Consider the following 26,432-nt stretch of genomic DNA (forward strand, 5'->3'; position numbering starts at 1 on the left):
GCCAATGTGCAAATACACCCAATGTTAGGTATTGAGCAAAGCTCGGATCAAATGTTAGACTACCATAAGGAGGATTATTGGGTTAAAGGCATATTTCAGGTATGGAGATTGACAAGATAACAGCAGTTCAATACGTATGTTTTGTCTTAGTGTAGGGATTTATAATCTGAGCAGTACATAATGACCCAAAGCAATGGCATCCCTACATCCCTTTGGATTGGTCTTGTTAAAGACTGCAACACTTCGATGAAGATAGTTTTCAATGAAAGGAGATACATAAGGTGGATCTATTAAATGGCAGGCTGCAATCTTCCTGTGCATGCATGCGTTGCATTTGTTGATGATAGTTCTCAATATGCAATTAAAATTGAGAATTGCTGTTTTGGCAACCCGGGAAACAAACAAGAACTTGTGGATTTAGAGGGAAACCCAGAACCTTCAGGATTTAGAGGGGTTTTAAGGAATGAAAATGGAGAGATACATGCAATGTTTTCAGGACCGATTGGGGAAGGGAATTCCACAACGGCAGATCTGTAGGCAGTGATGCGTGGGGTGTAAAAGGCGGGTTAACTTTGGCTGTTGGGGCCCAACAGCATAGGCTGTTGAGACAGTTTCTAGACTGGGCACATTCTGGGCAGTTCACCTATTCACGCCCATGCTTTGGTACTTAGTAAAATAAATTAAGATGTTATTACTAATTTACCCATTCTCATGATAACATGATATTCCCAGAAATTTTCTCAAAAGCATAGGCTGTTGGGTTTTTCCGTAAAAGCTATATAGTTGGAGGTGGAAAAGTTAATGGTTGAAAGAAATTCAAAATTTGTGATAAGTTGGGTGTTGAAAACAAAGAAAGTTTTGTGGGGATTCAGGAATAAAATAAAAAATTGAAACAGTTCACAGGAAATATCCAGCTGAATATACAGAGGGTACAAAGATCAGGAAAGCATGGCAGATCATCTTGCAAAAGGAGCTTAGTGAGAATTTTTGGGCTACACTGTAAATCTTATGTGGGAAGATTAGAGGGTTGGTTTTAGTTTCAGTAACGGATCATTCTGTTTAGAATGAGTTCTACGTTGTATGTGTTAATACCATAAGTTTCTAGTTGGAACCTATTCAGTGACCGGTTCAGCCTCAAGGCAGAAGACAATGAACATCGTCTTCTTTGGAATGATAGTTTTAGCATTTTTAAAAGTTTTAAGTGGCACATGATTACTGACAAACTGTTAGCAATTGAGTCCTATTAGATACATTCTGAAAGTTTGGATACTGTAAAGATACATTTTAAAGTTTTTAAAATCGAACTGGACAATAAACTGGTCAAGGATCCAGTTCTTTGTCAAACAATCCGACCATTCGAACCAAACAGATGGCCCATTCTAATAAAAAAAATAAAAAACAACCAAAACTGTTGGATGAACGGTTCTTGGCAAAATAACGATTCCAGATTAAAACAGAACCAGTCAACTGACTGGTTTCCGGTCCGGTACGGTTTTGAAAATGAAAACCATGCTTTAAACAATGTGATTTCACTTTTCAGCGACACGACAATGGGGCTCAAAAGAGTCGACACAACTCATGAACTCAATCACACCCCAGTACGGAATATTCCCCCTCGGTTTATCTAATGGCACGGTGACAAGAGAATGCCGTGACTCTGGTCGCAGAAAATGTGAATGTGAACACCTTGATTGAGGAGATTGGAATTTTGAGGAGAGTAATGCTTAGCTGGTTCTCAAGAGTCAAGACTCAAGACCAATCTTAAGGAATATTCCCTGGTCCAACATCATAAGCATAACTGCATTAGCTTTTACCAATTTTGATCCCATAAGCAATAAGCATTTACCAATCAGTTGGCTCGTAAGGATTGATTAGAAGAAGTGCACAACCAACCACACAAACCAAATATCAAAATAGTTTTTACTCGTTTACTAGTAAGATTGGTCCCTTGAAGGTTCCCACTTTCCAGTATAGAGACGTCACACACACAGACGCTCAATAGAGAAGGAAAAGGTTACAAGAGACTATTTCCACATCAACCCCAATCCGCAAAATAGCAAATAACAACTTGGTATACATGCACAAGCATTATATATCAGTAAGCTAATAGATATTGTCATTTTTTTTCTCTTTTTTTGATTGGTAAGCTATAGATTTTTGTCATTGCTGAGTATATGCTACAAGGTTTTGCCTCCATCCTTTTTCATAGTTGATTGATATAGACGCTACATTTTGAAAATCTGCAATGAAATAAATCCATTAATTAGGAAATGTTAAGAAAAGTAGTCCATATGTAACTTGCAAAGCCAACCTTAGCATGAATTAGGAAATAACTGGCAAATATTTGATGAAAAGGAAATTCAAAATCAGGTCTAACCAACTTTAGCATGAACAAGTCAAAGAGATGATGATTTTACTAAACTGGGCAATCAAGCTTAGAATCAATTTCAAAAGTACCACTGATAACTTCAGTTATTGATAAAAAGAGTAGCACTTATAAGCAATATGAAAAAATTTATGCCTTCAGGTTGTCAACATGTTGTGGAGAAACGCCTTTTTTTAAAAAAGGTACAAGTATATTGTATCAAGTATAAAATCTTCTTTTTTGGAAGAAAATTGTATCAGGTATAATATCAAAAGTATACAAGTATTATCCTCTGTTCAAAGAGATTGTGTACGGCAATAACAATAATAGCAAGTATTGTATTGTAGCACAATAAGAATAAAAACCTATTCTTTTAGGGGAAATTTGCCAGTGGCATTTCTTTAATGTAAAATGAGCAGAAAATTTTGACTAAGAAAACATTAGTTTCCTTGCCTTGCCATTTACATTCAAAAAATATGGGTGGACAACAAAGTTAATTTTCTATAAAAGGGGTGAAAATAATAGCTGAAACATTACACAGAAAAAATTTACATTCATTTTCCAGAGAAACAAATACAACCATCTGAAGAAACTGACCAGTTCTCTTCAAGTTGGATGATTCTTCACAGGGATAGCCCAGCAAATAGCAGCTCTAACTCTTCATCCTGTGATCGGGTCCTCTGACAAAGAACAGAAGTAGTTAGATATGGAATCAAATGTCCAAAAAAAAAAATTGGTTAATCTTTGCATCTAAACTAATTGCATATTCAAGAATGAACTATATGCAACCTACCAGTCCAAAAATAAGCTCGGTTTGTCAGTCTAGTAATGTGATGGTTGATTCTGCAATTGCTGGGTTCAAGTTGTTTATATTTGGAAAAGAGGGACAAGGGAAAAGCTGCCAGCCAGTCAAATGTGGACTGATATACCTAGATCCTTTAATAATGATTAAGTTCACATTTAAATCAAATCCGATTCATTTGATTTGGATCAGACTTGGATTGATTTTAGATATTGACTTTACTTAAAATACAACCTTTTTAATTTAAAAACAATACCTAAATCAATTTTAATGAAAGTATATCTTGGATTTATATGGACATGTTATGCATAGTAATGTTGAAGATTGGATCTTAATAACATCAAACTGGATAGATTCAGATTCAATATGGTTATAATTGGATTTAACATCTGGACCCATATTGGCATATTCTGCTTAATTGATATAATCGGGACGGATCAAGAGTTTTTTTTAATCAAGAAAATGGTTTGATACATTGACAGTAAAAGTTGGACAGTAAGGCCCCATTTGGCATCGCTTCTCAGAATCATTTCTGACAATTCTTGCAATTCTGAGAATGAGAATCACGTTTGGTTTTGCCCGGCCCCCGTTTCTCATTCAAAATGGGATGAAAATACCCCTCCACCAGCTCGATTCATTGGAGTGAAAAAAAATCGTATTCTCTGAATGAGAATTCTCGGTCGAATTCATTCTCGTGATGCCCTTCTTTAAAAAACGAACACGTGTGACAAGAGTTGCACGTGATAGTGAGGGTACAATGATACCCCTCCATCCCTCTCCAGTGCCGTTGACATCATCTTCCTCAACTCTATCTCAGGTAATATTTCAACCAGTTTTGTTTTCTCTACATTACAGCATCTTATTGCAAGTTGCAACAACTCTCTCCATCGTTTTTTCTTTTCTTCAGTCTGAGAATCCTTTCAGCCGTTCTTTCTCCACCGGTCATCTCCAGCACTATCGTCACCCTCCCAACTCACAGGTATGAAACTCTTGATCCCAATAAATTTTATTGTTGGTGCATGGGCTGTTACAGATGCATCCACAAAATGATAAATTGATTGTTTCGTTCTCTCTTGATACCAAAAAATTGATTGTTGCTCACTGATGGTGATGCTGTAGGCCTGTAGCTAGAACAGCAATGTAGCAGTTAAAAACTTTTTTAGTTGAAGTCCTTGTATTGCTCACAGTTGGTGATGCTGTAGCTACGACGGATTGTTGCTCATGGATTATTGCATCATTTTGTCTATCAAAGAATTGATTCAAAGAAATTGGTTACTACCAAACGTGATTCTATTTCTGAGAAACAGGAATTAGATGACTATGCCAAACAGGACTACAGTGATTCTCAGGATGAAAATTCTCAGAATCCATCCTTTTCAGAAAGGATTCTGAGAATGAGATTCTCTGGAGTGATGCCAAATGGGGCTAAATTCCCTCCTTTCTCCAATTTTTATTTCTTGGAAAAATCTCTCCCCCCCCCAAAAGGCCTCCCTCTCCCAGGTGTAAGATGCATCATAAAGGGCAAAATACATTGTATTCTAATCCTTTTAATTTTTATTTTTCATATGAGATAAATCTGAAATTATGGAATATACCAGGTATGTGGTGTATGATGCACTACATGGGGTACAATACATGTCAATATGTCATTGTAATTCTTTAAATTTTAATTTGCTAATATTAAATATTGGATTTCCGCTAGTATATATATGTAAAATTCAAATAAGAGGTAACCACAGACTGCTAGTACAGAACAATGATTTTCTCACAGAAATAGGTGATTAATGTGAGGAAAATTTGGAGATTAGAGGTTACCCATAAGAATTGGGGTGTCTTTCTAAAAGGCTTAAATGCAGATGTCCCTATAGTCTCTCGTGTACTATAAGATACATTTCTACAATAACCTAGTTTGTGTAAGCATGTATCTGGAAAAGGATGAACTTCAATAAACTAAAGTACATGAAAAGAGCTGTATAAATTCCAAATAAACAATAGTTGGAGAAAACAGGTATTAGATTAAGTTGGTTTTGTGTCAGACATGCACATACCAAATGCTGTGTCAAGTTTCAGATAGTGAAGTTTCCTTGTTACAAGATAATTCAAGTGCAGTGTCACAAATCACAATGTGGTGAGGCAAGGATTAGTCATTTTGGACTCTCTATGTGATGATTAGTCGGTGCCTAGGCATTAACTAGTCAAATAAAAGAGACATTCATAATTCATTGATGTGGTCTTATAAATAAGTTCATATATACTGCAAATATGCAAAAAAATAATATTAAACATTTAGTTTACAGTCTTTATTTTGCAAGCATAAAGAGTTATAGCCTTTGTTTTCCAAAAGAAAGTGCTACTTTGACCATTTCATGTGGCCTTTATTTGTGGTAACCCTATACCAGCACACCACTGATTGAAAGAAAAAGACTTAAAAGGACTACTCCTCCACTGCCTTCTTTACTTTTATGTCTTATTTCAATATTATATACCATCAGAAATGCTTAAAGCAACATCATGTGTATAAAACAAGATATTATTTCAAATACTCAAAGACATACAAACAAACAAATAAATCACTGATATGATTTTATGGAATAACAGCATTGCTGATTCCTTAGAAAAACAAGGGGTGGGGAAGATCAAATGTCTTGGGCACAATGGTAAAGGCATAGTGGTTTTCAGAGATAAGATGTTTTAACTCCAAGTGCAATTTGTAAAGTTGTAATTTGCCTGTTTTAATCCCATTAACGAAAGTTACAGTTACTGATCAAGCAACTGCATCATGACTCATGAGTATTGACCTACTGGTTACAAGTTTAACACTTCTTCTGGTTTGTCAAGGAAATTAATCCAAGCATTAGTGGATATATGTCTATTGGTTTGTTTATTCAATGTTTTATTAGTTTATTTGTCTATTATCTGATGGATTATGTGTAAGTTAATCCTATGCACATATGCTTTTGGTTCATAATGTATTTACTTGCCAGTTCTTTGCCACACCCAATTGTGCATGACAAACATTGCAGTATTACTACTTTTTGCCTTTTTTTTTAAATAGAAGGTAAGGTATTTTATTAAATCACATAACAGTACAAAGGAGCCTAGGCCAGTAGAGGCTGCCTAGAGCCACCTCAGAATTACAAATGCATCCAAGACTGAGAACTAAACAACAATCGCATGTTCTGATTTTTAAATTCCTCCATTATTGACACCCAAGACAGTAATTTGCCCACAGCTTTCTGCACCATTTCCTCTGGAGATTTAGCTTTACCCTGAAAAATTCTGTTGTTTCTTTCAATCCAGATAGTCCAAAGCACCGCAGCCGGAATAGTGTTCCAAACCAAGGTCCCTTTCTTGCTGAGACCCTCAATTCTCCAACTGACTTCCAAGGCCTGAAGGAAATGCCTCCAAATATAAATCAAAACTGGGCAATGCAAAAAAAGATGCTCAATAGTTTCTGCTAACCCACCACACAAGCCACATGACATGTCCAGAATCTGAATTCCACGTTTCATTAGATTAACTCTGGTTAGACACTAATTTAAAACCATTGTCCAGAGCAGAAACTTCACTTTAGAAGGACTAGTTGAGTTCTAAATTTGCCTAGCCGGAAAGTTCACATGACCTGAACTTATCAACTTGTTGTACATAGACTTTACAGTGAACCAGCCATCAGCTTTCCATTTCCATCTCCAAAAATCCTCCTTGTTCAAGTCAACCCTCTGATTGTAAAGCAAGTGTAGCAGATTCGCATAATCTTTCACTTCCCAATCAAAGAGGCTCCTCCTACAAAGCAGATTCCAACTAATAGAATTAGCAGAAGCATTGAAAGTCTCAGCAACCGAGGAATCCTGATTTACAGAAATTTGATACAAGAGAGGAAAGGCATCTTCCAGACACACTTCAAAACACCAAGAATCTTTCCAAAATTTAATTCTTTCCCCATTTCCCAATTTATATCCGATTCCTTCCTCAAATTGAGTAGAGATCTTCAAGATACCTGTCCAAATGGAACTTATCCCTCTTGCAATAGGACACTTGGATCTCCAATCACCCCAATCCACTCCATATTTATCCACAATAAGCTTTCTCCACCATGTGTTTCTTTCATTTGCAAATCTCCAAAGCCATTTACACAGGAGGGCAGAGTTGAACTTCTTCAATTTTCTTATTCCCAACCCACCAATTTCCTTAGGAAGACACACTTGGTCCCAGTTTACAATATGAACCTTCTTCTCCTCCTCCCAACCATAAGATTGTTACACCAATATTTTATGGCTTAATCAAATAATTTTTCTGTTCTTTGATCATGTCGAACCTTGCCTAGCATCAGTCCTTACTATTTTAGGAAATTGGCCAGCATTCACTTTGTGGACTTTCAACTTGCAAGTATGCAATCCATTATCTCGTTTGACCATATTCTTTCTACAGATCTTGCATTCAGTTCCATGCCAATTTCACAATGAATGAGAGAATACAATTACAGAACCACAAAAAAAAAACATGCTTTATTAAAAAGTAAAATTCTAAAGCTTCTCACCTGAATTGACATAAGTTGCAACACTTTGTTAAGAACCCTTAAGCGATGCGTTGCATAACTGCTGTTTGCAGGGAGCTGGTTCACTCTTTTCATTTCTGCATGAACTGCTGCCTTTTTCTCTTCGCATCCCATCTGCTTCCACCTATCTGTTGTCTGAGCAGAAACTCTGTTTTCCTTGGCAAGATCAAGGGCGCTATTACCCTTGATATCATCTACCGGATCCAGATCCAGTTTGCCAATAACCCTGCCCAACATATATTATCAGACAACCTGATGATCATGAGTCTCTAATATGTGAGAATTTATAAAATCATTGCAGAAAATATGCAACAGAGGCGGGGTCAGGTTTTCTTATATACACTGCGCTTGCCAAATAGGTTTCAAGCAAGATGATGAAGACAAGTAGAGAGCTTTTATTGCATGATAACATTTCTCCATTCCTGTCAATTTTTCTTATTAAGGTTCTATTAAAGCTCAAAAGGGTAAGATTCTCTCAACCTTCTCTCTATGGAGAGGAGTATCTGCATTCCCATCCAATTACACTGTTTTTTATCGTTTCTTGACAATAAAGCATCTTTTCAGTGTCTTAAGGACTCACAGCAGAGTGCATCAAGGCGAGACTCAAGTCATTGAAAAATCAACATGCTACGCACTAGAGTAATCACAAATACATTTGGCAGATTGTGAACATGCAGGCATAGTCCCTTATTGAGACGTTGCATGTCACTAGAAGACAAAATCAGACTGAAACCAAAAATATGATGCGGGTCTATCCAAGGAAGTCACCAAGTTCTTTAACAGAGGAATTCTAACAAGCATCGGAGGCTAGAGATGATCCTTGAAAAAAGGATGATTAATGCCCACATGTTAAAGTAAATTTGGTGATGAATGTGTTCTACAAGCAACCATCAAGAAAGTAAAAAAGAAAAATGTAAGTAGTGTGCACCCTATGTGAGATTTACTTTGGGTACTCGGTTATTCTTTTACTCCTTTCTTTAGTTCTTCAGTTTCAGGCATACCAAACATCAAACACTTAGGGTTTTTCACAAGGTCCCAAGAACAGAGCCTACTTCATGGTGTATTGCCAGCACCGTTATTTAGCTATGGGGCATGTTGAGTTTTTGAAGCGTGAATGAATCAATTGCTGAAGGGAACACAGGGAAATTTATGCAACAGCTCTCTAAGATATCAAACGAATATTTTGAGAAATCATCCAGGAAAAACAAGCATCTCGGCTCAAATTCCTCCATCAATTGAAAAATAAAAGTGAAATATCTCCCAAAAGATAAACCCTAATAAGCAAACAACGAATGGGGTCGGAAGTCGAGACTTACTTTGATACTTGTCTTCGAAACTTAATACAGAAGAAACCAGAGAAGAGCCCAAGCTTGAGAAAGGAGAATAAAAAGCCGAGCAGAGTGAGAACGGATAGGCAAAAATCAGTACACAAATACGTGTCGAACACACAGAGGGGTGTCAGACTACGATTGGTTGATTTGCAACCATCTGATTTGTGGACCTTCGTTTCTTTAGAAATACACCTTAGGATAAAATCAAACGGTTGGAATTGTTCAATCCCAGTCCCAGCATATATTTGACCTTTGTAAGATTTGGCCCATGCATGCTGTCAAACGATTCTAATATTCTGACTCCATCTCTCCGCCGAAACAGGATTCAGTGAAAGCAAAGTCCATTCGAACACCCATCATAGCCTTGCAATAGGAATATCTTCCGGACTTTGACTGAAGCCGATCTCCTCTCCGCCGTGGACAGTGGACCAGTCAAAGAAGCTTCATTTTTGTCTTCATTTTCATGTATTCAGCAAACTTCATTTTATTACCGTCATTGTCATAGTTGTGGATGGAGCATATATTTTAAACAATTTGCCAAAAACATTCCTCCTCAGGATGGTGGATGGAGAGTACTTCTCAGCCTAATTCAAGGGAGAGACCGAGGAGGGACCCAACGGCCAACGCAATTGACAGATAACAAGGATATAAATTTTGCACTTGCTTCAGCTTTGTATCAATTTGTTTGTGCATATGACTTGCATTTCTATCTGCTGCAAATTTTGCATCTAACAAATTGATGCAAATTTTGCATCACCCTCCTCCATTCTCTCTCGTATAAAGTTGGGGATCGTATCATCCTGTCTTCTTTAAAAAAAAAAAGTCGGAACCACGTGATTTTACTTCCTATATCACTTTTCACAAATAAAAGACAAGGTGAATCTGAAGCGAAAGTAAATCAGAATTTTGCACTTCCTTGCATTTGTTATTAGTGAAAATGAAATTCACACCACATGAGCCTTGAGAACAATTAATAAACTTATATCACCAAATTAGGGGTGTTGATTATATGGTCTATGGTCTAGACCACCAAATTGAAATTGGTGTTCATTAAGCTCTCACTCTAAACTTTTAACACTCTTTCTCTCTCTCTCTCTCTCTAAACTCTCAAATAGACAAAGTCGAACTTGTCATTTGGGTGATTAATGAATTGACTTTAAGGTCCTAAAAACATATTGTTTTAGTCAATTTTGATGCTTGCATAGCATACTAAGGCCATGTTTGCGAGTACTTGTATTAAAAATAAGTGTTTAAAAACAATTGCTTATTCTAATAAGCACTTATTTGTATTTGGTACTCAATTTTTTCAAGTGTTTATTTTAAAAAACAAGCACTTAATTTTATATTGGGTGTTTGGTGGTGTTTTTCTCCAATAAGCACTTAAATAAGCAATTGTGACTCTTTTGTCCTTCATTTTCTTTCAAAATTTCAAAACATCCAATCCAGAGTGAATGAATAAAAGTACTTTGATAGAAGTGCTTTTATAAAATTACTTTTACAAAAGTGCTTTTATAAAAGTGTTCTTGTAAAAAGTGCTTTTATGAAATCACTTCTGTAAAAGTGCTTTTATAAAATTACTTTTACAAAAGTGCTTTTATAAAATTACTTTTACAAAAGTGCTTTTATAAAAGTACTTTGATAAAAGTACTTCAGTAAAATACTTTATAAAAGTGTTTTTGTAAAATGTGCTTTTATAAAATCACTTCTATAAAGTGCTTTTATAAAAGTACTTCCATAAAAGTACTTTTATAAAAGTACTTTTGTAAAAGTGCTTTCGTAAAAATAGTTTTATAAAAGTATTTTCATAAAAGTGTTTTTACAAAGTACTTTCATATTGTAAAAATGCTTTCATAAAAGTGTTTTTGTAAAAGTGCTTTCATAAAAACACTTTTATAAAGGCGCTTCCATGTAAAAGTACTTTTACAAAAGTGATTTCATAAAAGTACTTTTATAAAAATGCTTTCATAAAAATACTTTCATAAAAGTGTTTTCGTAAAAACACTTTGCTTTTGTAAAACTTTTGTAAAAGTGCTTATAAAAGTGCCTTTGTAAAATTGTTTTTGTAAAAGGGTTATAATTGGTATTCTAAAAATTCACCAAGGACAATTATGGGAGAAAAAAATCGAATAAGTACTTATTGTATGAACACTTAAAAAAAAAAGATGGAAATTTGGGCTTAAAAAATAAACCCTTATTTTTAAAATAAGCATTTATTTCCCAAACACTAATAAGTACTTAATGATGTGGTCCCCGCCCAAATAAACACTTATTTCCAATAAGCACTTATTTTTAAGCACTCCCAAACATGACCTAATTACAATGATTTTATGATGGCTAAAAGACTACATTTGTTATTTGTGCAGGCATATTTATTGCTCGGGCTTTCTAATTGTGTTAAACCCAACAGAATAACCCAAACCTATTAGAAACCACACCAAACCATAATAAAATGGTTTGGTTCTCATACTCAAAAGGTTTGGTTTGATCTAAGGAATTCTTAGAGCATATTTACTATTTTGTTTTGAGATCTTCTCCAAATTGGACAGTGAACACCCCTAGGCCCTAACCAAACTCACCACTTTGGATAAGCAATTGAAAGAGACTGAAGCCGACAGCACTTCAAATAACTACATGACATCTGATTTGGGCTCTTCCATTTTCTCACCAAACATAACTTATAGGCTGCCCATGTGGGGGCCCACCTTGGAAAGCTAGAAACCGTTGTGCTTCAGCCCACCCAAATGGGCACTTAAGATGGACAAAGCATGGCCTATTAATATTAAGCTATGAACTTTAGCCTACCAATGACACAAGATAGCTAGATGATGATGATGACGAGTAAGCTTCCGACACAAGTTGCACCTCTAGGTGGACTGCCTGCTTACAGCCTCTATTTAGTATTTACAAACTGAACCCTAATGGAGGAAAACGAAAACATCATCTACCCACAACCCCTGATGACAGACCGAATTCTCCATGGGATAATGGGTCTTTTCTCAATCAACAACTGTATTACAGTTTGAGCATCACCTTCCAAGCACAGTTTTTGAATGTGAAACTCCAAGGCTAATTGCATTTTAAACCTGAAAGTGGTATCCTCACATTCTTCCTTCCATGTTTCAAACAATGAGGCTAACCCCTGCATTTGATGGTCTTGTAGCCCCATCTACATTGATTTTCAGCCAGTCATTGGGGGTGCCACCCATATTCGGGCCTGAATCAAAAATTCAACTTGAAGGTTGTTCATCTCAATTCTCTTCAAGTCAATCAATTTGTGAATCTCATTAGTCCAGTGTTTAGAAAATTGGACCGGATCGACCAGTTGGACTGGTTGAACTGTGATCAGGCCCTTGGTCGGTTCAGTCATACCCCCCAAAATCATATTGGATAAAAAACTGGTCAAAACCTCTGATCCAAACAGTCAAACCGAAAAAACGATGACCTTGTCCTGGTTTTAGAAAACCAGTTGGTTTTTTGAAAGGGAAATTGTCTAAAACTCGCTATGAGTTTTCAACATCTCTTAAACTCACCACAACTTTTCAAAATGTCTAAAACTCACCATGTCACCTTTCGTTAGTGCACCGTTAATGCTTCTTAACAGAGGTGTCCATGTTAGTATACATAACAATTTTCGTGACCAAATTACCCTTGAATGGTGAGTTAAAGGAAAATGTCTTTTTCAGTTTTCAATGTTCTTGTTTTTTTTTCATTTTTAGTGTTTTGTTATAATTACCAATGTTTTTTATAATTTCTGTTTTTTTTACATTTTTCTATTTTTCTACAATCTATAAATTTTCCTGTATTTTTGTTATTTATTTACAATTTCTGTGTTTTTCTATAATTTTTGGTATTTTTTCTACAAATTTTATTTTCTAATTTTGTTTTTCAATTTCTATAGTTTCTATAATTTGAAAATAATTTTTTGTTTTGTTTGCAATTTCTATATTTTTTATATTTTTTTGTAATTTCTATGTTTTTATGTATTTTATATTTGAAAATATTTTTTGAACTTTTTCCTTTTTTTTTCATGTCTAAATATTAAAATGGTAATATACTAACACCCGTTAATTTATTTTGTATATATTTTATATTATTCTATGAAGATTAAAATGGTAATATATTAACATCCGTTAATTTGTTTAATGTCAAGTTAGTGACATGGTGAGTTTTAGACAATTTCCCTTTTTGATTTTAACCCAAATGAAAACTTCTAAAAGCTATTACTTTACATTTGGATGTATGATTGTGGTGATCTCATTTTATTTTGGTAACTTTTAGAGATTTATGTCTTCCCAAGGGGCCCAAGGTGCCTTGCCCCACTATTTTTACTAAAAGAATGCATGTTTTTTGCCTCAAATCTTAATTTTTAATATATAAAAAAACTGACACTAAAATAAAAAATAATATATATTATAGAAGAATATAATTATATTTTTGAATACATTATATATTATATCATCACCCTCTAACGCATGAACCTCTCCCTTTTTCGGGTCAATACCGATCGAGTTCTCTGAACATCATTAATCTAGGCATTGGCTTTCATCAAAGTTCTCATTGGGTCCAGGGCCTTATGCTAAAAAAGTAGAAAATTCCTCTAGATAAAATGACAACTTTGCCAATGTGCATATTAATGATATTTGCAAGTGTGGGAATATGTCTTGGAGTTTGAGAGCAGCATCTTTGTAAAAAAAATGTCAAAGATTAGGACTGTATCCAATCCATTACTTAGCTGGGATCAACATTGGTAATGGTCTAAAGGTATAAGATAATCATACAAATTTATGATGAATTCGATTTGATTCAAATAGCTGGGATCAATTGGATGTTTTCTCAGTTAGTAGATCTAGTATGATCATGGAGTTCAACTAAACATTTTCTTGCCTTCCAAATTAGAATAAACAACTCTTGAATGCAGGCTTGCCCAAAACAACAAATTAGCCCGGTAACTTGTTGCTTGCCAATGACAATAAGGATGATCAACCACTGGATAACATCAAAAGAGGATGACAAATTAGTTCCAGTCACCTTATAAATGACTACCTCTTCCTGCTGTCTCTCTCAACCAGCAAGCAGGATGGAACATAGTGGTTTTGCAGGAAATTGAACTAAACTTGCTCAAACACAAATTCGTTTATCCTTTTTTATTAAATAGAATTGTCAACGTCTAGGGTCTGGTTCGGGACAGACCCAGAACCAAAATAATTATTAATTGGGATAGTTGGATCTGACCCACTTAGACCAAGTATACTTGGCATCTATGATTACCTATATATAAAAACTGCGAACACCAGTTTTTATAATATAACCTTAATAAAAATGACAGTAAATAGTAAATTATTTATACAAAATCTACCCTTTTAGATATGAATATAACACAAATTATTTATATGAAAACTTAGAGACCTTTATATATTATTAAGTATACAATTGGTTCAAAGTAGAAAAAACTAGTCCTGGCCCAATTAGAATTGGGACACAAAACTCAAAAGCAGAATTGATATAATCCATTTGTTCAGCTCGGTCAATTTGGTTAGGTGTTCAAGAGCGAGTTGGGCCGGTTTTATGGTCAATCCAAGCCTGATCCTAAAATTTGGACTTAAGGCCTGAGCCCGAGGTCAAATCCAATCTTCCTAACCCAAGCTCAGCCCGTACTGTAATTTGATGCATTCGGATTGGGCTTGGATTGGTTAATAAACCTATTCTAAAATTATGTATGTGTAGGTATAGTTGGATTGGCTCAGGCCTCATTCGGGCTACCTAATGACCAGGCCCAGGCCCATCCTGACTTCTTGGACCAAATCCACCCCAAAGACTGAAAATCTAAACCCAGCCCAAGTAAAATTTCGAACTAGATCAGTTTGAGCTCGGGTTAAGCCGAATCCGACCATTGACAGGTATATTTTCAAAACATCAAAGGGCATCTACACTTATAATAGTCAAGGGGCATGCAATCTGATATCAGCCACTCTTCTGATTGGTTTGGTTTTCCTTCTTTTAAGAGAAAGGGAAATAAGTGGTGCAAACACACATACTTCGTCAAATTCTACTTAAGTGGATATCATACTTCTTTCCTTAAATGATATCCACCTATTCATCGCTATTGAGGATGGACCATTAATCAATCAGTCAGCCTCCCACATTGCTTTACAAGATATAACTATCCTATAAAATTCTTAGAGCAATGAATCTATAGTTCCAACAAAAAAGCTTTTATTCAGTAGAGAGAGAGAGGCCCAATGATATCTGTGAATTGTGATCATTGGGAGTTGGCCGCTCCACTCAATTCAAGTGGATGAATTCCACTGAACTATTCTTATCTACTACTATCTCTTAATTCTATAAGGCAAATAAAGAAAACAATAGAAAATCACCAACCTCACCCATCTTCTTTTGAACTACTCTCCTAAGGACCACTTTGCATTTTTCAATCGGACCACATATTTGGTCTTTCCTGCCCTTGAGATGAGAAGAAAGGTAAGGGGGAATAGGCTTTGCTTTGCTTTAAACTTAAAGCCTGGCTGAGGACCATTGGATGGGGTTAGCTAAGCCAAAACCCAGTTTGAATTTGGGTCAGGTCAAATATTTGTGACCCAACAGCCCAACACAACATGTGCAAACTGATAAAAGGAGACTTCCTCCTCCTTTTTCTGTTATTTTGTCCCTTTTGTTTTCAGTTGGGCTGCAAATGGATCACATTGGATTCAATTTAATTCATATTCAATCTAAAGGCAAAATTTATGATGCATAAGTTGCATTGTGCAGCAACAAATGTGATTGGTTAAATAAGACAATAAGTATACCTTGTTAATGGTGAAAATACATTTGTGATTTGTGAAACAAGAACCAATAATGGGATTATGCTCAGATTTGGATTCAGACAAATGAAGGGATTCTGAGCCTACCCAGTTAACATCCAATCGAGCCATCACTCTGTAAACCAATGAAAAATATGTAAATTATATCATACTTTTTATGTGATTGGTTGAAATTTTAATTTAATGTGCAGCAAATATTTAAAATGAACAGAGTATTTATTTGATGTGGGGTGGTCCGGGTGGATTGGGAATTGGGCAATTGTTTCATCATCCCAACAGATTTTCATGGGTTCATCTTGGGCTGGCCGGCTGGGCTCCTGAGTCGTCCCAATCTTCATTCTCCTACCACTCTACCAGTGGGCAGTGGATCAGGTCCGACCATACCCGACCATACCAACCCGACATGGTCCAAATAAAAAAAAAAAAAGAAAAAGAACAATGTTCAAAAATTATCCACTGTTCACATGCGTGGCAGAATAAGCTCAGACCGAAGACCGATTTCACACGCTTACAGAACAAAGCGAGAATTTAGAAGGGAAAAAAAAAAGTCAAGAAGAGACGCGCTAGTGCGATCGATTTCTCTCCTTAATTTTGGTTTCTGTCTTTGTTTGTGTATTACGGTCCGCTCACCGGCAGATTCTCAGGTTCTCACAAAATACAGAGGGAGGAGGGAGAGTGAGAAGAAGGGAGATTTCTCTTTGTTCTTTGCCTTTCTCCCTCTGTCTCTTATTGCTAAAATTCATTCTGAACACGGGCAATAACAACGGGCATCATGAACGAGAAGGCCAACGTCTCCAAGGAGCTCAATGCCAAGCACAAAAAGGTTCCTTTTTTAATCGTTTTTTCCTTAGTTTTCTGTTTACAGGGAATTTTGACTATTTTTCTTTCTTTTCCGCTTTTTAAATAGTTCGTTTGAATCTATGGGATTGATCTGCATAGCGTGAAGTCTCAAATTGTTACCCGTAATTGTCATCAGATTGATTGCATGAAGCTGAATTATCATCACTATCGATTCTACGATTTCGGGGTCGAATTCTATGCTATTTTTGTTTTTATTATTGGGCTATTCTGCGTTTTCAGATCTTTATTTAGGGTTCCCAGTTTTGTGGAAATCCGATTGTTGAACATTGACTCGGGGAACTATAATTTGATTTCTTAGTTATTTTTATATGGTGCTTATCAAGGTTTCAAGCTTGTAGCTCCATTGACGTACTGACTCGACAGCCATGACGCTCCTCGTAAAAGGAAATAAAAAGAAAAAAGAAATGATTTTTATACAAAACGGGATTGTAAAAGAGGCTTGGCATTTAATTATCAGCCCTTGTCATTTGTCAATATTGTGCCGATGTGCACCACGTTTCGTTACTTTCTTGAATCTTCATAGTTATATTTTTTATTGGAATGCTCATATTTTTCTCCTGTTTTGTTTTTAGTTTGATAACGGGAGTATACTTGGAAAAATTGTTCTTAGATAAAGAGTATCAAATAAGTATTCCAGAAAAGAGTTGGTTTTAGCTCCATTGAGTCTTGAAATTTGCCAGTCCTATGCAAGTTGGGTTTTCTTATACAGACCAAAGTTTTGCCATCTGATCACAAATGAGCTTGCTGATTGGCATCTTTATGCCCTGCATATTCCGGCATTTAATTAATCAATCTGGAAATACATCCTTCTTCATACCTGGTTTGGTGCATTTGTTCATGAGTGACCGTGCAAATCCATTTTTCATCATTGTGGCTGCTTGCCACTTGTGTCATTTGGTGCCTGGGTGGCTGAAATTATTTAATCGACAGCTTTTTTTCCCTATTTTTGATGAGAGAATTACTAGATATAAGTATACAGATATTGCAATTATGCACGCATATATTTGCTTTTGCATTGTGGCATGTATACCTTTCTCCCTCTGCTATGATAGATCTAAGGTCAATTTTACTGAAACAGCACAACTGCTGATATTGCATGCTTCAATAACCAACTCAGTGAATCATTTTGTCCACGAGCTAGTGGCTTCTGGATACTGTTTTACTGGAGAATCATACTACTTGTCATGTTGACCTGGACAATGCTGCAGTGCAGAAATTTTACCCAATACCATTAACTGTATCATTTTGGCTGCTTAAGTTTTTCATATACCGATACCATCAGTTTATCTAATGCATGGCATTTGATTATCCATAAATGCTGCTAATCTCCATCTCCCAAAAGGGACTTTTATTCATAACATATGTATAATCCATTTTCTAGTATGCTAATTTTGAATTAACCCTTCCCTTTGGTTTTGTGGTTTCTGTAGTTTAATAGGAAATATTGATTCTGTTCATTTCTACCAGTTTTCATCTTCTTCATTAATTCATTGCAGATACTGGAGGGGCTTCTTAAATTGCCAGAGAACAGGGAATGTGCTGATTGCAAAAGCAAGTACGTATCTAGAAGCAAACAGGACAATTATACATTGTTCTCTTGATGGATAATATACAAAAGTTATAATACTAGGAAAAGAAGGGAAAAAAGGAGACAACTATATTAAAACGGTAAAACTTATCGTAAGTAATGGTATTGACAATTTGAAATCTTTTAAGAATATGTTAGAATCTGAGATCCCACCCCAATTTGTTACTGAGGTCCATTTATATGGGATTCTAATAATGATTTTCTTTCTATGCAGAGGTCCTAGATGGGCTAGTGTGAATCTGGGAATCTTCATCTGCATGCAATGTTCTGGAATTCATAGAAGTCTTGGAGTACACATATCAAAGGTGATATTTATTTACTTATATTCTTAATTTCACCTTTTGTACATACAAAGACAGTTTTAGTGGATTTTGCTTGTTAAAATTTGTGGTGCCTTCCTTTGTTGAATGAGATCAGATACACCATACACTATCTCTGTTCTGCAAGCCCATCTAGGTGGATTCCTAGGGGGTTGAACATATGAGTTAGCTGAAGTAGGGACTGGGAGGGCTTTTTTGTATAGTTACAGGTTCCAACCAGAGTAACCTTGTGGGCAGAGCCTTTCTTTTCTTGCTTGACAAGTACATTTCCTCATGTACCCCTCTCAATTTCTAATATGCCTGATATCTGATGCATAAGCCTCATATGAAAGATAAATGTACCCATTATCTCATTTAAATAAATAACTATTTTTCAAATGCATAAGCCTCACAGCTGATTATTTGTTTCTTCTATTACATATGATTTCATTCACTTCTTTTTGAAATCTTATCATATTTCTTTGGATGAGGTGTGCATCTAAAAGTCAGATAGCTGATGCATAAGCCTGATATCTGATGCATAAGCCTCATATGAAAGATAAATGTACCCATTATCTCATTTAAATAAATAACTATTTTTCAAATGCATAAGCCTCACAGCTGATTACTTATTTCTTCTATTACATATGATTTCATTCACTTGTTTTTGAGATCTTATCATATTTCTTTGGATGAGGTGTGCATCTAAAAGTCAGATCTCTATCCCCAAATTTTGAGCAACAGAGACTGCTAAGATTGGTTCACCAACTGGGTATTCATACTATAGTGAACCTGCAACCTAGGAGCTTAAGACTTCAAGTGTTATAATGATGCACCAAAATGCAGTGCATAGGGTTAAAGTGATTTAATAACTTGATTGGGCATGTGCCTGAATGAACTCAGTACATCATAACTAGTAACTAAAAATTAGGTAATGTTTTCATGGATCTGAAACATACTCCATAAATACACTGATGTTTGGTTGTGTCAACCTGGGCTTTGTAAAATAAAGTTTCAAGGTATAACAGATTCCTGTAATTTGGCAAGGTCACTCTCCAGGCAAGTTTTGTATCTTCACCAAGGTTTTCTTCTTTGTGCATAGAAGTGGAAAATGTAATAAAGAAAGAAGACTGGATCTCTTGAAAAGTATGTACTGTTCAGGAAAGATATTCCACATATTTGTTTCTGCATCCCATGACAAGTGAACATTTGTACTTGAGAGGCATGCCTGTTCTTTGGTATATGATTTGTTTTCAGTTCTCTTACATGCAAACAAATGAAGCCCAACAAACCTGTCCTTTTCTTCACCTGAAATTCCATTGTTTGTGTTAATAAACTAGAAATACCAAACTACAGTTTCTATATGCCATATTCCTAGAGATTCTTACCATATATGCTCCAGGTGAGGTCTGCAACACTGGATACATGGCTTCCTGAGCAGGTTGCATTTATTCAATGTAAGCATGATTTTCATTTCCGTTCTCACATTCCTTCTACCACCTGTCCAAAACTATTTTCAGATTGGTTATTATTTGGTTGTATGCAGCAATGGGAAATGAAAAGGCAAATAGTTACTGGGAAGCAGAGCTACCCCCAAATTATGATAGAGTTGGGATTGAAAACTTCATTCGTGCAAAGTATGTTCCTTTTCTATTAAATATAATAATATTAAACAGGGTACCAACTCTTTGAGTCCAATGTTTGATTACAGGAAAGGACATTCCCCCTTCCTTATTTCTAATTAACTGACATGTATTTGTCAGGTATGAAGAGAAAAGATGGGTTCCGAGGGATGATAAAAGGAAAAATACTTCAAGTGTGCAGGAAGACAGGGCTTCTGCTTGTAGGCAGAGACCTGGGCAAAGAAGTGGGAGTGGATATGCCTATAATGATGAACATGCCTCTGATGATTGGAAGAACCTTCCTCCATCTTCTACAAAAAATAATGCTCCTCCTATTAGTAGTATTCCTGCACCCCCAAAAGTAGTCGAACAGGTAAACTTAGTTTGTAATTTAACTTTTTGTCACTGTTCTTCTTATGTTTCTTTCTTTATTTTCGTTTATCTTGTTTTTGTATTAGTACAGCTGTCTATTTTTTCTTATCAATTGTCTCATCTAGTATGCTTTAAAACCATCATTAGTATATAGGACAGAGTCTTGGATAATCAAGAAACATATTTATTTAAAAAAACGAGTGTAGCTGATATAAGGATGTTGAGATGGATAAATGGAAAAAGTAGAAAGGTCGGTATTAGAAAGAAGTGCATTAGAGTGGACTTAGAAGTGTCCTTAATTAGTAACATGAGGGAAAATTTGCTGAGATGGTTTGGTCATGTGCACAGACAACCAGTGACTGCACCAGTGTGAGTGACTTGGCCTTTCAGAACAAGTAATTCATTTTCCATTAATTAGGGTATGACCAATTTATCAAACAAAGGAGCCCAGGTCACCACTATATGTATGTACTCATGCATATATAATATCTATACTATTATAAAAAGTACGAATGATGGTGTGGAACTTTTCTTGACTAAAATGCCCACATTTGTTATTTAGTCCATCTTTGATTATGAAGGTTGAAAATGTAATTTCAATTAATGTTTTTCACCTCATTTAATCCCCTCTCATTAATTCTTATATTTAAGGTATTAACTCACATTCTCTCTTATTAAATTCTTTATTTAAGTTAACTTTTCACTAATAAATGCTACTAATTAGATCTATGCCCAATACTTTTAACAATATAAACCCATATATTTTAAAATTTACTCAAAAACAAAACCATTCTTTACCCAAGTGATGACTAAGCAATTCAACCATCCAAATCAAATTGGTCAACCCATGAAGTCATAGTTAGATAATAAAATTTTTAAATAGAAATAAATCTAGAAAACTACAAAAATATAGAAAAAATATACACATTTATGATATTTTTTATTAATCAAATTAAAAAAATAAGCGTAATAAACAAGAACTGTTTTTATTGATGATGAAAATGAAATAAATAATCTAAAACTAACTAAAAATGAAATTATTTTCCTTTTTTAGCGGAGATTAATAGTTCAACTTTTGGATCCAAATTTGTCAACCTTTAATGTCATAATTAAATAATGAAAATTAATAAAATATAAAAAACATAAAAATGAAAAAATACATAAATTTTACAAAAACATTTGGGCACGTGTACAATATCATATATTTATCATATTAAACAAAAAATAAGAACTGGCAGGAAATAGCAGTCTCGACTCCAAGTAGAATCAATGTCCATCCTTTGTGGTTCCTCCCAATGGAAGGTTTTATCAAATTCAACTTTGATGGGAGCAGTGAAGGAAATCCATGGCCATCAGGGATTGGTGGTGTTTTCAGAATAGAGGCAGGCTCAGTAATAGCCTTTTTTTCAGGACCAATTGGAGTTGGAGACTCATTGAGTGCAGAAATTCTGGTCCTATTGGAGGGGGTAAAAAGGGCTAAGGAGCTAAATATAAATAGGCTGATTATTGAAGGAGATTCGCAAGTGGTAACTGGCTGGATAGAGAAGGCAAATGATGGGTTATGGGCATACATTAATGAACGAAGGCAATTCAAGTGGCTAACCCAAGGAATGGATGTGCACGTCTGGTGGGTTAAAAGATGTGCTAATTCATTTGCAGATGCTTTGGCCAAACAGGGAGTGGGAATAAGTCATTTGTTTTGGGCTACACTGTAATTTTCCTTTAGAGGGTGAGGTAAGAGGGTTTACCTCCCACCCACCATTGTACTTAATCTTTCTTTCTTAATTAATGAAAGGTTTCTGTTACTGCTAAAAAAAATATTAAACAAAAAATAAGTGTACATAATAGTATTATTTTTACACATATAGAAATAAAAAAATTATAGAAAAAATTGAACACATCTATAACTCCATATTTATACTACTATTAAAAATTTGAATAAGATTGTAGAGTTTTCTTTTGACTAAAGTACCCATTTTTTGAATTTAATCCCTATTTAATTTTGAGGTTTAAAATGTAGTTTGAACTACATTTTTCAGCTCATTCAATTCCCTCTCTTTAAATCTTATATTTTTTTGATAAATGAACAAAAAAAAAACACTAAGAAGATAAAACATTACAAAAAGAAGACTGCCAAGTAGGTAGGCTATCAATGATACCCAAAACTTTGCAACCCAATATGAGGTGCTACATAATCAAATTCGGATTTTGCAATCTGCATCTGATTAATAGTGAAAAATAAAAAATACATGAATTTTATAGAAAATTTTGGATACACTATTACTATCGTTATCATGATCTAGAATTCCCACGTGCATACTTACTAGTAGCGTGTGTACACACACACACACACACTACATTTCAGTGTTTATTCTTTTCAATCACGCTTCCCACACACAAAAAAAAAAAAAAAAAACTCGGGGAGGAACATGGGAAATCAAAATCTTCTTCAGCAGTTAGGGCCTTTAAAAAGGACTTAGTTGAGAACTTGCCATCTGGGTGATGGGTCTCGATGCGGTGGTCAAAAGAGTTGGACGAAATATAGACCTCCCTAAGAGTATGGAGCAAGTTGGCAATTTCGTTTAATTTCAACATCTCTTAGGGGTGTTCTAAGGTGCAGGTTCCAGTTGTTCTGAGATGGGGAGAGATTAAGGCACGAGGAAATACTTGCATCTTGTTTCATGGTAAGGCTGAATAAACAGGGGTAAGAGGTTACCATTGTGTTTTTGTTCTAGTTATACTAGTTTTCAAAATAAGTGCAAAAAAATTGTTGCAGAATTGAGAAACCAATATGTTCTAAGCTTCCATATGGGGAGGTTTTACTACATCCAATTAGGGTGGTTAGCTAGACACAGCGTTTACTTCTTCAGCCATTCAGAAGGTAATCGGCTATGCATCTATGTCTCTTGGTTTTTGCGTACCAAGTCTCTGGTAAATTGCCTCTGCACACCAATCCGTGCCTATTGTCTAGGAAGTTGAAATCACAAGATGCTGGTTCATTTTGGAGTTGATGGTTTGATATCAATCACATAGCATGCTAACATAAACAAACATGGAAATAATGTGAAACTAGGAGGTACAGACAGGCCCTCAGCAATGTAGAGATGTATTAATGAATATGTATTACAAATTTTAAGTTAATTTTGAATGCTCTATTCCAGTTTATATACATGTCGATTACGAAGGACTTGATTTCTACTGCACTTATTGGATGATTCACACTTGTTGCCTTGTGAAACTTTTTCTTTTTCTTTTTGTTTACCCTTTTAATGTCCTGAAAAAGAATTAGGAGATTTGAGATGATACAAATGCAATACCTGACTTCTTAACTGATAAATAGGTTCCTCTAGATCCAAAACCAGAACCAGTCATCCAGAAACCCGAAGCAGTAGTACAGAAAGTTGAATCTACAGCACATACGACTAACTCTGCAAAAGTTGCATCTCCCCCAAAAGTTGATTATGCTACTGATCTTTTTAACATGCTCTCAATGGAGAATCCAAGTGAGAGTGGCACAGAGACACCCGTTGATGATAATGCATGGGCTGGATTCCAGTGTATGTATTTACATGCCAAATAGTGTTATTGTCTCTGAGAAATTATTGCTACCTTCAAGCTTCTTCTTTCTAAATATTTCCTTGGTTTAGCATTTATCTGATTTTGGTAAGTATTTTTCCCTGTTCACTCCAAAATTAATACTTGCAGCTGCAGAAACATCATCCACAGCGGAGAAAGTTGGTCCTGAAAAGCCAGCTGAGAGTAAGACCCCCACTGGGTCTGGAATTGAGGATCTATTTAAAGATCCACCTTCTGTCGCACTGCCTCCAAATTCTGAAAAACCTCAGAAAGATGTAAAGAATGACATTATGAGCCTCTTTGAAAAGGTAGATGCTGCAATATCATTTATTGATTGTGATAATCAATTGACTAATAATGTTAAGTACCATGCTTGCTCTTAATGTCAATGGTAATGAGTTAAAGGATAGAAATTTTTGATGGTCAACTAGACTTGGCTCGGAGCCGAGGGCCCTGATCATACTTCTGCAATATTATTATCATAATAAAATTGAGTTGGTTGTTCTTTGCTTCATTATGAATAGCCAAATTTTAGTAATATATTAACATTTTCATTTATTGCATTGAAAAGAAGAAAATACGTTCATTTGTTTATGCTCTGATGTGGTGCAGTCCAACATGGTGTCACCCTTTGCCATCCATCAGCAGCAACTTGCAATGTTGACACAGCAACAGTCCCTTCTCATGGCTGCTGCAGCCAAGTCAGGTGGCGCCACTCCAACATTTCCTGGCAATACCTTGCAACCTGCCTCTAATGGTACTCATGCACTCGGTGGCAGTTTGTCTGCTCAAAACTGGCTAAATGCGGGCTACCAAGTTCCTGGGATGATAAAACCAGCGACTGGACAAAATGAGTTACCGAAATTTGTGCAGGTGTAGCTCTATCTGTGCACATATATTATTAACTGCTCTGTGTCAAGAGATATATCTAACTTAGCTTCCTATTTCCAGACCGGAAACCCTAGGCCGACACATCCAGTAGGAAACTTTGTTTCATTTCCTGCATCTAGGTATGCTCTCACTCTGTCATTGAATTCACCCTTCTTCTGAATTGAGTTTTCATCTCAAATAACACTTTAAAGGGAAAAGTAAAGAAATCAACAAACAATGAAGATTGTTTATTCGCTGGCATACATGGATGTATCATGCACATCTCAAGAATTTGTATCTTTTTTTTTTTTTTTTTTTTATCTTCTTAATTGTCATTTGTCAATACGTGCTTATCATGGAATTTATGGTGTTTATATTTGCAGCATGTATACCATGGGGCAACATGCTCCCAGCAATGGAGTTACCATGGCTGGACTGAATAGGCCTCCTTCGGCATCGTCTGTCTCTTCGGTTACTCCTGCCCGATCAGGAAAAGATTATGATTTCTCATCATTAACAGAAGGGTTGTTTTCGAAACCCTAAGCAATGGGGAAAGCAGATATTACCATACTAGTTCAGTGGATCCACAGGAAATATATTTGGGTGGGACGGGGAAATGTCTCTCCTGTATTTGGGGTTGTAAGCTCTTTTTGTAGAGGCAAATTCAGTTTTTGTTTTTCTTTTTTTTTTGTTTGTTTTATTATTCGGGTGGTGGCTTCATTTGTACTAGTAGTATAATTGAAGCAATAAAGATGGGTATAAATTGCTTGGATTCTTCGTCTCAATTATGATTACTGGTTCTCCATTTGGGGAAAATGGGATTAATCTTTGCATGTTGTATAGCGTGTTTGATTATTGCAATTCAGATATCAAATTACTGATGACTTCGGGGTTTTGGCATGCACCCATATTATGTATGTATGTATATATTTGTTGATAGTCTTTTAAAACCTTCAAACTCTTTAATTTTGGTTGGCGATTTTCTTTTTTTCTAAAAATGGAGAAAGTGTATATATATATACATATATATATATATATATTTATGTATGTATATATTTGTTGATAGTCTTTTAAAACCTTCAAACTTTTTAATTTTGGTTGGCGATTTTCTTTTTTCCTAAAAATGGAGAAAGTATATATATATATATATATATATATATATATATATATATTTATGTATGTATATATTTGTTGATAGTCTTTTAAAACCTTCAAACTCTTTAATTTTGGTTGGCGATTTTCTTTTCTTCTAAAAATGGAGAAAGTATATATATATTCTAGGACCCCTCCATCCCCTGAACTGGTCAGACCCCCGATACACCTACTGAGGGGCGTATTAAAAAGGTCCTGAAATGATACGTATCGGCCGATAC

At 35.4% G+C, this 26,432-nt stretch overlaps 2 protein-coding genes across 4 annotated transcripts; one reads left to right on the plus strand and one right to left on the minus strand.

Annotated features, from left to right (window-relative positions):
- Positions 1-1,906: 1,906 nt before the first annotated feature.
- On the minus strand, positions 1,907-9,410 carry LOC104612616 (uncharacterized). The gene is made up of 5 exons (XM_010280091.3): positions 9,355-9,410; positions 9,039-9,245; positions 7,705-7,948; positions 2,963-3,045; positions 1,907-2,240 (listed from the first exon to the last, which is right to left on the minus strand). Exons 1-4 carry the CDS (start codon positions 9,408-9,410, stop codon positions 2,989-2,991), a joined length of 564 nt encoding a protein of 187 aa, XP_010278393.1. The 3' UTR covers positions 1,907-2,240; positions 2,963-2,988.
- Positions 9,411-16,563: 7,153 nt separating this feature from the next.
- LOC104612599 (ADP-ribosylation factor GTPase-activating protein AGD5-like) lies at positions 16,564-25,831 on the plus strand. Of its 3 annotated transcripts, none has more exons than XM_088894409.1 (11): positions 16,564-16,694; positions 18,229-18,412; positions 18,535-18,625; positions 20,022-20,076; positions 20,166-20,256; positions 20,383-20,614; positions 23,954-24,170; positions 24,319-24,497; positions 24,802-25,062; positions 25,141-25,199; positions 25,443-25,831. In XM_088894409.1, the coding sequence occupies exons 3-11, from the start codon at positions 18,578-18,580 to the stop codon at positions 25,600-25,602; spliced, it is 1,302 nt and encodes a 433-aa protein (XP_088750535.1). In that variant the 5' UTR covers positions 16,564-16,694; positions 18,229-18,412; positions 18,535-18,577; the 3' UTR covers positions 25,603-25,831. The 3 variants fall into 3 exon arrangements, with proteins under 3 accessions (XP_088750535.1, XP_088750536.1, XP_010278369.1); XM_088894410.1 differs by having other exon boundaries at positions 18,229-18,400; XM_010280067.3 differs by having other exon boundaries at positions 18,229-18,287.
- Positions 25,832-26,432: the final 601 nt, after the last annotated feature.

Source organism: Nelumbo nucifera, chromosome 1, assembly GCF_055504915.1.
Source record: "Nelumbo nucifera cultivar China Antique chromosome 1, China Antique-T2T, whole genome shotgun sequence".
Classification (NCBI taxonomy): Eukaryota; Viridiplantae; Streptophyta; class Magnoliopsida; order Proteales; family Nelumbonaceae; genus Nelumbo; species Nelumbo nucifera.